The sequence below is a fragment of the Seriola dumerili genome, unplaced genomic scaffold (genome assembly GCF_002260705.1).
Source record: "Seriola dumerili isolate Sdu_G_001 unplaced genomic scaffold, Sdu_1.0 BDQW01000036.1, whole genome shotgun sequence".
In the NCBI taxonomy this organism is placed as follows: domain Eukaryota; kingdom Metazoa; phylum Chordata; class Actinopteri; order Carangiformes; family Carangidae; genus Seriola; species Seriola dumerili.
Window position 1 is genome coordinate 401,025 of NW_019174291.1, and position 12,829 is coordinate 413,853.

At 41.8% G+C, this 12,829-nt stretch overlaps 4 protein-coding genes across 4 annotated transcripts; all 4 read left to right on the plus strand.

Moving 5' to 3' along the window:
* Window positions 1-171: 171 nt before the first annotated feature.
* On the plus strand, window positions 172-1,406 carry LOC111216878 (claudin-4-like). Its single transcript, XM_022738520.1, has one exon. The coding sequence runs from the start codon at window positions 260-262 to the stop codon at window positions 890-892; it is 633 nt and encodes a 210-aa protein (XP_022594241.1). The 5' UTR covers window positions 172-259; the 3' UTR covers window positions 893-1,406.
* Window positions 1,407-5,056: 3,650 nt separating this feature from the next.
* On the plus strand, window positions 5,057-6,196 carry LOC111216860 (claudin-4-like). The gene has a single exon (XM_022738492.1). The coding sequence runs from the start codon at window positions 5,094-5,096 to the stop codon at window positions 5,757-5,759; it is 666 nt and encodes a 221-aa protein (XP_022594213.1). The 5' UTR covers window positions 5,057-5,093; the 3' UTR covers window positions 5,760-6,196.
* Window positions 6,197-8,787: 2,591 nt separating this feature from the next.
* LOC111216934 (claudin-4-like) lies at window positions 8,788-9,574 on the plus strand. The gene has a single exon (XM_022738594.1). It carries the CDS (start codon window positions 8,788-8,790, stop codon window positions 9,421-9,423), a length of 636 nt encoding a protein of 211 aa, XP_022594315.1. The 3' UTR covers window positions 9,424-9,574.
* Window positions 9,575-11,551: 1,977 nt separating this feature from the next.
* Window positions 11,552-12,819, plus strand: LOC111216959 (claudin-3-like). Its single transcript, XM_022738629.1, has one exon. The coding sequence runs from the start codon at window positions 11,587-11,589 to the stop codon at window positions 12,259-12,261; it is 675 nt and encodes a 224-aa protein (XP_022594350.1). The 5' UTR covers window positions 11,552-11,586; the 3' UTR covers window positions 12,262-12,819.
* Window positions 12,820-12,829: the final 10 nt, after the last annotated feature.

Genomic DNA, 12,829 nt, shown 5'->3' on the forward strand with positions numbered 1-12,829 from the left:
TACATAGAGTCCTTCAAGACTGATGTTCATCTCATCGATACTACTCCCTGTCACACTCTTGATAAGTTGAAGAATCTGGTTGGACGAGTAAGTCGTTCAACGCTTTGGGTTTCAGGTCTGAGGGAAGGACATTTTGACTCCACCTTCAAGAACGACGTCCTTATAACTGAGGAAAGTGTGCCACGGTCTTCATTCAACTTTACAACCTGAGCTAAGCTGACCTCCTGAAACCTCCAAGTGACTCAAACAAGACCTCATCATGGTGTCTATGGGACGACAGATGCTGGGCTTTGCCCTGGCCATCATCGGCTTCCTGGGGACCATCATTGTGTGTGCCCTGCCCATGTGGAAGGTCACGGCCTTTATTGGCGCCAACATTGTGACAGCGCAGGTCATCTGGGAAGGCTTATGGATGAACTGTGTAATGCAGAGCACAGGCCAGATGCAGTGCAAGATCTATGATTCTCTTCTGGCTCTGCCTCAGGACCTCCAGGCCGCCAGAGCTCTCGTGGTCGTCGCCATCATTGTCGCAGCCTTTGGGGTCCTCCTGGGCATCGCTGGGGGAAAGTGCACCAACTTTGTGGAGAACAAAAGTTCCAAAGCCAAGGTGGCCATCGCTGCTGGAATTGTCTTCATTTGTGCCGGAGTCCTCGTCCTCATCCCCGTCTGCTGGTCTGCCAACACCATCATCAGGGATTTCTACAACCCAGTCATAATCAACGCCCAGAGGAGAGAGCTGGGGGCTGCGCTCTACATCGGCTGGGGCACGGCTGCGATTCTCATCCTGGGTGGTGCCCTCCTCTGCAGCTCCTGCCCACCAAAGAAAAGCCCAGAGTATCCAGTCAAATACGGCGGCGCCAGGTCCACAGCCACCAGCCGAGCCTACGTCTGAGAGCGCCACTCTCCTGAGAAAGACTGCAAACTGTTTTACTTTTCTTGAGCAACCCTCCTTCACTGTGAGTTTGTGAAAGTGCCAAAGGTTTATGTCTCGCGTTTTTAAAATGTGAGGCAGAGTGAGAACTGATTTTCTGAGAAACTCAGAATTCTCTGGTGGAAGCGAGAGAGAGAGAGTGTTTCTTGAAGAATGAGAAACACTTCACAGAGAGGTGGTGTGAAACTACAGTGCACACAAGAAAGTCTCCCGGCAGCATGATGACTGGACTGAATGAAAGCTGTTCTATATTAAGATTGTTACAAAGCTCTTTTCCTCTGAATGTTTGGCAAATCTCAGCTGTGCTAGAAGGTTAATGGTGAGCAAAAGCTAGGAAAACTTGTACAGTACCACTAATATATTGTGAATTTCTTGTATAAAATAGATTACAAATATGTTTGTTTCATTGCAATGTCAAATGATTACTTATGTTTATTGAAATCACTGATTTTTAATAAAACTTTTATCAACCTGATATTCATGTGTCTTTTAATTCATCCACTGATGTTCAAAAAGGAGTTGGTCTGTTTTCTGTTGTTTATATTCACAAGATTAACTTAAAATAAATACAGCAGTAGAATAAAGTAGGTCAGCAACAAGTAATAACATAGAGATTCATAAGAGATGTGAGAAAATATTTCTTTAATACAATGATTATGTTTTTAGTAAGTTCAGGGTATAGGCAACTTTAAAATAAAAGAAATAAATAGTATAGTATATGTAATATTTGTGATCTCATATAATGAGAGGTGACTGTGAGCAGTAGCTTTGTAAGGGCTGTTTCAAATTTTGTTCATGTTAGACTGAAACTATAAGTTTCAACTTTATCTTGTCAAAAGCAGCGATGATCCAGCTGCTGATGCTGCCTGTCAGAAAGGAAACCGAACTGTCTGTTTCTGACTGGTTACATTTATTTGAGAAACACTTGTACTAACAAAGTGTAGTGACAGTCTATTTAAAATCATACAGTTTATTTGATCCCTTCATGCAGACATCTTACTGGTTCAACCAGTTGTACAGTGCGGCGTCCCATCAACGCTTTTCCTTACAACTGGTAACTGTGTGTTAGTTTGAATAAACTGAGAGGAGCTTTACACACATACAAACAGTACAATCTGAATTAAAAAGTATTAGCTTGGATTTGCATTAAGTAAACAATTAAATTACAGGTAAATCACAACACTGTGGAAAAGATAATCAGACAGTCTCTGTAGTTGCTGACCAGTTGTGAGGGAATTTTTTTCTTGTTCTCTTGGTAATAAACATCTTTTATTACTTTACAACACTCGCTTCTCCCATAGAAACCCTGTCTCGTTAAAGTATGTTTCTAAATAACCAGACTCCAAAAGCAAATATGTTTTGTAGCAAACGTAACTTCTGGAACTTTGTGATGTCACAACAAAGCAGTCACTGCTCTCAGCCATGACCCAAGCCCCGCTCACCTGGACCCACCATCTCACCTTGCAGGATTTGGTTTCTCTGAGTGTTGTTACCTGAAATCTGCTATATTTTTATTGGATCACTCAGAAACAGTCAGCCAATCAGAAGAGAGGCTCAGAGCCTCTAAACAGAACCATGAAAATGTTCAATAACAGTGTAGTCACTACAAGTGGATATTATTCTGCAGGATCTGATATTTTGGCAGAAGACAAACACGTGTGAGAAGTTTTAGGTCACATGTTCAAATCAACAACATGCCCTTGTTATAGAAAACATTATGTTTCCTACAATATGTATTTGCTGTTACAGATTAGTTGTAGACAGGGTTATATTTGTATTTGGATGCGGATTTTGTGTGTGTGTGTGTGTGTGTGTTTGTGTGTATGTGTGCGTGTGCGTGTGTGTGTGCGTGTGCGTGTGTGTTTGGGCTCCGCAGTCACGCACACTGGTGCTGAAATTCCACAACAACTGATGTATAATGATGAGGATAAGGATTGTGTTGTTCTTTCTGTTCCATGAAAAGACCAAGACCAACACCATCTCGTAACACTATGACTTCCCTTCTCTGTCTCTGACTCTCAGGCACAACAGCTAGTGTGGCTCACTGATATTATATCATATACATATATACATATATATGACATAAGAATGATATATACACATATATATATATATATATATATATATATATATATGTGACATAACAATGATATATACACATATATATATGTATATATCATTGTTATGTCATGTCAGTTCCAATGTGAAAAGAGTTACACAGAAAATGTATCACTGTCCCAAGAAAACAAACCTTGGTTATTCCACATGGTCATTTCTATGACCATGTTGACGAAGGTCCCCTTAACCGAACCAAACCTTGACCAGAGCATTGTGACATCAGAAATTCTGTTTATTTTACAATAGTGATTAGAAATGGAAGGCTTCAGAAAAAGAGGTAGTTACACCTGATATATTTTATCTTCTACTTTGGATGAGTTGTTTACAAACACTTATGGTTTCACATCTAGGAAATGACCTCTGCATTTTCCCTATGCTGTGAGTCAGAACATGATGTCAGCACAGCATTGCAGGTTGTTTTACCGGTGTTGAACACACCCTGTTCTGTTTCTACTTTTGACCTGGTATCACATTCCTGAGCTGCCTGCTGCAATTAGAGAGAGAATATACTCATAGCTGTGAGATGAGGCAGTGGAGCACCGTCATCACAGTCTAGTGCACCAGTAACCAAGCAGAGATGGAAAAACTGGTTTCGGTACATGAATCATATGAAGGTATTTTTCTACTTTCAGCATGAAATGCCATTCCTAACTAGGTTATACCTGGTCATATAATGTTTCAACAGTAACGCTTGCAAATGTAATATATGTATACTATGTATTTCCATACATGAAATATATTTACATATAAAATAAAAACATAAATGTAAAAATAATATGTGAAACCCATTAGAAATTTGACCTATTTCATGTATTGACATCTCTAGCACATACAAATATGTATGTTTATGTAAGTATGTTTATACTTTAAACATGTTTTACAGAAATATATATCCATCATGTCAATATACTGTATGTTGATATTACAAACAGTAGAGTCCAAAAGTCTGAGACCACTTTCCTAGAATGTGAAGATAGACATGTTTAACATTAATGAGAAATCAATAAGAAAAACACATATAAGCATATAGAATTTTTATATGTATGTTATTTTGATAAACTTGCATGTATAAATTAAATATATATCTTTAACATATGTGGTTGCAACATGTTATACCATATAAGTAAACATCAGATGTTTTTAATATATGTACATATACAAATTTTACTGCGTATTTCATACATGTTATAAACTTCGTCATAAGTGATATTACTATTTCCCCTTATAAGTGATATATATGGCAACATCACTCTTGATATAGGGAAATATACAGGTATGTAATATATTACATTTCTGTATACTTCTTCCACCAGTGGACCTACATGAAGAGACAGACATTTACACTATCGCTTCTGAGGTTGGAATAGTCGGCACAGAACAACACGTTATGATTCTCTTAAAGCCAGACAGTTATAAAGCACAATATGACATGATTTCTGTAGATATACGTACATGTGCATATACTGTAAACCTCCAAAGTGCATTTCCTTTTATTCTTCATATTTGTGTCCCTGATAATATTTCAGTGCGTTTAAGATGATACCTCTCCAAATATCTACAGTATGATTCACAACCAGGAGTGATTTATTCCCACTCACTCTCATCACATTGTGCACATAGACATGTGTACATACAGAGACAGATCACTGTTTGCCTCGACTCATTTCATTCTCACAGTTTGCAGACTTGTGGCCTTGTCTTTTGTGCAATCACTCCCTGTGCTCCACTCTGCATATACACTACCTACATTTGCAAGTTGGTGTCTTTTCTGTTACATACATCCTTTTCCTAGTTGAGAGTACCAACGAAACCTTGTGAAACACAATCTTCATATCCGTGCAGAAGAATGGTCGAAACCCCAACCTCCATTGTCCTTTCTCACAAAGAATCCTGCATGGCTGGTATTCTTTGGCAGGGCCTTTAATATGTCCTTAATAGCTTGGTTTTCACGCCTCCTATTCTTCATTCTCCTTCTGCCTCAGATGCACATTAACACCTGATCAGCTCTTGATATTTTCTCCGAGACGCTCAGAGAAAGGAGACGATGGCCTCCATGGGGATGCAGATGGCAGGCTCCGCTCTGGCCCTGTTAGGTTGGATTGGGTCGATCATCGTCTGCGCTTCACCCATGTGGCGGGTCTCTGCCTTCATTGGCAGCAACATTGTTACATCACAGATCATCTGGGAGGGCATCTGGATGAACTGCGTGGTCCAGAGCACAGGCCAGATGCAGTGTAAGGTGTACGACTCCATGCTGTCTCTGGGTACAGACCTCCAGGGGGCTCGTGCTCTGACAGTGGCCTCCATCATCACAGGCATCGTAGGGCTCCTCATAACTTTCGCTGGCGGAAAGTGCACCAACTTCATTCCAGAGGAGAGGGCCAAGGCGAGGGCCTCAGTGGCAGCAGGTGTGATTCTGATCATCAGTGGATTCCTCTGCCTCATCCCTGTGTCCTGGACTGCCAGCGTTATCATAAGGGACTTTTACAGCCCTCTGCTAGTGGACGCCCAGAAGAGAGAGCTCGGGGCCTCCCTTTACATCGGCTGGGGGGCCGGGGGACTGCTGGTCTTGGGAGGGGCGCTTCTGTGTGCCAACTGTCCCCCCAAGGAAGATAGGAACCACTCTGTGAACTACCTGCTGAACAAGTCAGGGGGATACAGCAAAGACGCCTCATTGCGAGCTTCTACACCAACAAAGACGTATATTTGAGTTCCTTAAAGAGGCAAATGGAAATCTGGATGATGACTGTCTGATTTTGTCTTCATGAAGTAAGAAAAGGACACGCACAGAAAACTCACAATGAAGGAAATATGCACATCGTCCTCATAAAGGAATCAAACTTTGGATGTATGAAGATTGCTTTAAATCTGAATGTCAGCCTCAGTGATGAAGTATATCTATATCAGGATTGTTTGAACTATAGAAACTCTGTTTTACATGTGGGAATATGGGAACTGATTTGTTTCAGCTAAAGAAAAGGTCTTTTTTTTTATATTTGTGATTCTATTTTTACACAATAAATGCATTTTTTTTTTCTTCTCTCATGCTTCTTGTTTATATGCATTTCAAAAAATGCTCCCGTGGTTATTTGATCCAAACACTGGGGGAACCTGTTTGTCAGGTACTTACCACTGATTACTATCCAGGAAACAAACAGGGTGACTCAGGGACTTTGACTGTTGCTGGCTAATCTGTTTAGTAATGCATGACATTCTTTTTTTTTTTTTTTTTTTTTTCATCCAACAGTTCAGCACAAATATTCTGCCTCTGTAGGAAGGAAATAGATTGATTAATTAAAAGTTTTTTCCATAAAAGGCATGAATGTTAATAACAATCTCAAATTAAAGAGTTTGCTTTGATTTGTTTTTGAAAGATGTCAACACCGCCAACAACATGGGAGTGTTGTATTTTCTCATGTTATTATGCTGCAGATCAGAGACAAGTGTGTGTGTGTGGGGGGGGGGGGGTCAAATGACTCAGATGTCACAGGAAGAGTCTGAAGAGCTTGAAATGTTCAAAACAACAAATTGCCCCACTAAGCATTCCTGTGTCTCTCTCACTGGTTTCGTTTCCTCTACAATTACTATCTGTACTGTGAGTGCAACAGAGGGATAAAGATGGAGTATCTCCAAGGCCTACACTGATTCTTCCAACCAGTAACTTTAAGAGAAATTAAACATGTTGTTTGCCAAGGTGTTAATATTAATGTTACAATAATATTTGCAGTGTTTAACTTCTGTCTGGCTTGGATGTGGAGGTCAGACATCACTCCCACCTTTTCATTCTGTTAGTGGAATAGTGAGACTTTACCTTGTAACATGTAAGACACATGTAAAAAGCTAAAAGGATGATACATACCTCCAACATAAATGTTAAATCTGCAACACCACATAAACATTGGGATTTTTAAAAAAAAGTTGACGCCATTTCAACACTGACTACTCACAAACACCAGATCTACTTGTGAGCGTCGGTCTAAACTTAAATGGTATTTTCAACAGTTATTCTGTATCAGAAGATGAGAGGTTCTCTTCAGTTCCTCTTCCCAGATTCCTCACCTTAACTCAAGTCTTCCAGTCTTTTGTTACTGTGAGCAGATTAAACCTTGTCATTGTTTTTGATCTTTTGTGACATGCTGCTACCTAGTGGCCATTTGCTTCCATAGATTTTTATCTTACAACATCTGTTACAGGAAACAACTTTTCAAATTTTTCTTCCCACAATCCCTTGTTGTAGTTTGAAGTGAAAAGCCACACATGCGTTTGTGTTGACATGATGCAGAAGAACAAATTTCAGTTTTATACAATGAACAAAAATATAAACGTAACAGTTTTGTTTTGGCTCCCGTTCTTCATGAGTTGAAATTAAAGATATAAGACTTTTTATAATCACCCAAAAGGCTTCGTTCTTTCTCTCAAATATTCTTCATAAATGTGTTTAGAATCTGTGTTAGTGAGCATTTCTCCTGCATCAAGATATTCCGTCCACCTGACAGGTGCATCAAATCAAGATGCTGATTACACAGCATGATTACTGCACAGGTGTGCCTCGGGCTGGTCACAATAAAAGGCCACTCTAAAATGAGCAGGTTTATTTTGAAACTAGAATTACAGTCTTGTGGTTGTATGCCTCCACCAACAACCAAGTTGCAATCAAGTTCCTGACTTACAGCTCGAGCGTTTTTGCAGAACAATATGATGTCACAGTGAAGTTTACCTTTGACCAATTGGAAAGCCTATAAAATGTCATCACTTAATTTTATCCTCATAGACATTTGATTTAAATTGTGTCATAATTAGTGTATGAATTCATGAATTATGGCTAAAAACATGCTTTGTGAGATCACGGTGACATTTGACCTCTGAACAACAAATTCTCATCGGTTCATCCTTGAGTCCAAATGAATGTTTGTGCCAGATGTAATCAAATTCCCTCTGGATGTTGATATGATATGATATATTGCATTCACAAGAACGTGAGATCACTGTCGCTGACCGTTTCCCACAACAATCAAATCAGTTCATCTTTAATTCAAAGTTAATGTTTGTGCCAAATTTGAACCAATTCCCTCAAGTTGGTTTTTCAAGAGGCTAAAACCGTGTTTTGTGAGGTCACAGTGACCTCGACCTTTGACCTTTGACGACCAAAGCCTAATCAGTTCATCTCTGAGGCCATGTGGACAATTTGTGCCAAATTTGAAGAAATTCCCTCAAAATGTTACTGAGATATTGCAGCATTAAAAGACATTTAGTAGGTACTGAACTGTGTGACTTGTGGGGCTGTGGATCACAAAATGAGTCAGTATCTGGTGTGACCACCATTTGCATCATGGAGTGCAGCGCATGTCCTTTGTACAGAGTTGATCAGTGGCCTGGGGAATTTTAGACTGCTCCTCTTCAATGGTTATGCAAATTTGCTGGATATTGGCAGGAATTGGAACATGCTCTTGTACACGCAGGGCTGGAGCATCCCAAACATGCTCAATGGGTGACATGTCTGGACATGTCCTGTGACCACACAGGACATGCAAGAACTGGGATATTTTAAGCTTTATTATTATTAAGCTTTTCATTAAGGAATGAAACAGATCACGGAGCAAAATGCTGTGTCCTGTTAACTGTTCACTTCTACCAGCAAAGTGTCAGGATGTGATAAAAGGTCAGATCGCATCTGTCGATTCTGAATAAAACCTTGATCTGTTTTTGTTCCAGGGTGTGAGAGAGTCTGCTCACTGTCCATGGCTCTGCAGGAGCTGGGCATCAGCCTCTCCATGATAGGTGTTGCTGGAACCATCCTGATCTGCGCCCTGCCAATGTGGAAGGTGACGGCATTCATCGGCACCCATCTGGTGGTCATGCAGGTGTTCTGGGAGGGTCTGTGGATGACCTGTGTCAGTGAGTACACAGGTCAGCTGCAGTGCAAGCTTTACGACGCCCTGCTGGACCTGTCACCAGACCTACAGGCAGCCCGCGGCCTCATCTGCATCAGCCTGGTTCTGGGATGTTTGGGATTCCTCATCTTCCTCCTGGGCGCACGCTGCACCAACTGCCTGAGCCACCCGGGTATAAAAGCTCGGGTGGTGCTGAGCTCTGGGGCCATCTTCTGCCTGGCATCCTTCACCACCATAGTCGCTGTTTCCTGGACGGCCAACTCCATCATCAGTGACTTCCACAACCCGCGTGTTCCTGAGGTGCTGAAGAGAGAGCTTGGAGCAGCCATATATATTGGCTTTGTGACCTCTGGGCTGCTGTTCTGTGGGGGAGCCATTCTGTGCACAAGCTGCCCCCCACAGAGGGCCAGGTTCCCCTCCAGTGGGTACACACGGGCCAGGATCCCCACACACAACAGCTATGCCATCAAGAACTATGTGTGAAGTGAGGATCGAGGGTGGAACACACACATCTTACACTGTGTGATGTAATGCAATTGACCATAAAGATATTGAAAAACATAAAGCAATATATTAAAGGTCCCATATAGTATAAAGGTAGATGTCCATGTGTTTGATTATAAAGCAGGTCTAGGTTCTATATTAATACTGTGAAAGTATCAGATCCTCAGTCCACAGAGAAAAGTACGCAGCCTGTATTAAGAAACTGAGCTTTAAAACCAGCCGTCAAGACTGTAACTTTGTGATGTCACAACAAAGCAGTCCCCACACTCAGCCACGCCCCAAGCCCCGCCCACCTGAACCCACCATCCACCATTGCGGTAATTGGTTCCTCTGAGTGTTTACCTGAAATCTGCTATATTTTTATTTGATTTCTGAAAACCCAGTCAGCCAATCAGAAGAGAGGCTCAGAGCTTCCTCTCTTCGGATCACTGACCAGTAGTTACTAGAGCTCCAGAGAGAACCCTGACAGAGGAGACGTAAAACTACATTAAGATGGTTTTTGGTTCCACAAATATATATTCTAATGGATCAACACTTCAAATAAAACATCAGAAAAGTGTAAAACATGGGACCTTTAACATTTGTATACAATGAAAAGGATTGCAAAGGTATGTTTTACAATACATTCCAATATGTTTTCAGTTTCCTGCAGGATGGGACACAACGATTTGAACACAGTTACTTTAATTCTGTCCACAGCGGTGTCAACACCAGCCATTTGAAGATGTTTGTAAGATTGAAGTGTTGTTATGATGTGCAGATGAATTATTATTTACGGTGGCCCTGAGAGCTCAACACACTGCAACTTAAGAAAACACAAGCAAACAGGCAAAACACAAACAAATTCAGAAAACATCTTCATCAATTTGACAACACATGTGCTGCACATACTCACAACACAACGGAAGTGTTTCCAGGGGACACAACGAAGTGGTGAACTTGGCTGGGATGCACTAGATGTCAAGTCAAAAGCATTGAACAACAATTGTGTCTGGATGTATTATAATACATTCATGCACTTTTTTGAGTCAGGGAAAGAGAGGGGATGATATGCAGCACAGGGCCACTGCGGTTAGGACTATGCCTTCAAGGTGCGCAATCTACAAGGTGAGACCCTGAGGCGCCCCCTCAACACTTTTATGTGTCTCCTGCAAACACCTCTGTCGTGTTGTGAGTATTTGCAGAACATGTGTTGTCAAATTGATGACGATGTTCTCTGAATTTGTTTGTGTTTTGTCTGTTTGTATGTGTTTTCTTAAGCTGCAGGGCGTTGAGCTGTCAGGGCCACTGCAGAAATATATTTCACTGTAAGTCTGATACAGCTATGATTAACTGGCAGCTTCTGAAATAGCTGCAGTCTGTCCCAGTGACTCATCAGATGGACTTTCCTCATCTCATGAAATATGCATTTATTCCTTTCACAAAGAAAACTAATGAATAGCTTTGTAGCTCAATGTGCATGCATTTCGATTCAGTATTAAACTACATTAATCATGTTTTAGTCACCGTTCTTTTATGTGAAATTATTAGCAGCCAACATTTGCCGTTCTAAAATCTTGTGTGCTTATGAATTGCATCTTAGATTTCAAAATAAATGCTGCAGTGTAAATATGTGCCAGTTAATGACTATTCTGCATTGAGAACTCCAGTAGTCATCAACACTCCTACATGTGAGAACATGACTTTATATCAGTAAGAACTTGAGGCTCTTTAAATCAAATTTTCTCTCAGAAAGACGACCCAGTGGCTGAAAAATCACAGCACAGTGGAACCTTTGTTTTCCTCCGGGAGAAAGGGATTGTTTTGAAACCATGGCAAACAGAGGGACTTCCCTCCTCCACCCAGCTACAGCCGTGCCCTGCCTTCTTCTTTTCATGAATACCAAAGAACCGGTTTGTCCTTTCTGAACAGACATGCAAAATGGACAGACACAGGCACAGACACAGACACACACACACACACACACACAAACACATACACACACACACACACACACGCACATACACGCGCAAATTGTCTGTGCCTCACTCATGCACACACGTTAAAATAACACCCCACCCCAGTGCGTTGTGCTGCCAGCTGTTTCTGGTTAGGCAGTTGGGCCTGCAGTGAAAAGGAGGAGCAGAGAGGCCGGCCGGAGTCATGGAGCGGCAGCTGGAGCTCGCTGCCCTCGGTCTGGCCTTCGCAGGGTGGCTTTGTGCCATTCTGACACGCTGTCTGGCCCTGTGGAAGGTGAGCGGCACCCTGGACAACACCACGGCCTCTCTGCCTGCCTACTGGGACGGGGTGTGGCTGGAATGGGATCACTGGGACTTGGCCCACGATGGCAGCCTGCACTGCTCTTTCTACCAGTCTCTCATGTCTCTTTCTGGAAGTTTTCGGACGTGGAGAGCCCTCATCATGGCCGCCATTGGAGCTGGGGCTTTCGCTGCGGTGATTGCTGCGGTGGGGGCAGTGTGGTTCCCTAAGCGTGGCCAGATCAAAGTGTTTTCTGGTGCTCTCTTTGTTTTGTCTGGAATCCTGCTGCTGGTTCCCACAGCATGGACGTGCCATCACAGCAGTCAGCCACTGGAGGGTGCTGTGCTGCTGAGAAGAGACTGGGGACCTGCTCTCTACCTCGGCTGGATCTCCTTTGCTTTGATGCTGGTCGGAGGGGTGTTTCTCACCACCAGATGCCCCACCAGTGAGAGGCAGGTACAGCAGCATGAAGGGAGCAGGTGCCCGAATCTAGAGGAGGAGGCTAACCACCCACTGAACAGGATCAACAGGACTACGTTCACACACAGCCAGTATGAACGCAGATCAGAGCCCATCTGAGGGGGCTGTGTTGTAATATAGAACTGAGTGTGACTGATTAAACTGGAATATCATCAATATGTGAAATGGCTGTGGATGGATTTAACAGCAGAGGAAAAATATTGAGTAATGATGCACTGGTTTAATAAAGTGTGGATTTAACATTAGAGAGCACAGGAACGTGTCATTTAACTAGTTGTATTGATAAAGGTGTGTGTAGGACTTTGATTTGAAGTGTTTGTTTCATTTCTGTTGAAGCTAACACACTATTTATGCTGCGTAGCATTGCTTTGCATTCAATTCTCACATCCCAATTTAATACCACTGCAACATGAAACTTCTGAGCTTGTTTGACTTGATGCAATAATTGATACTGAACTGATTCCCATATTACTGTCTACTGAGACATAAGACATTACTGTTTGAGTGAGTTCATACTGTTCCTAGAACTAAATACTGTACATATGTTACACTACATTATAGTATATTATATATATATATATATAGTACAGCAGTTTCCTATTTGTTTTGTTTGTTGAGCAGCAAATGTGTTTACAACTGAGATGAGACTGATGAGTCTGTGAAATAA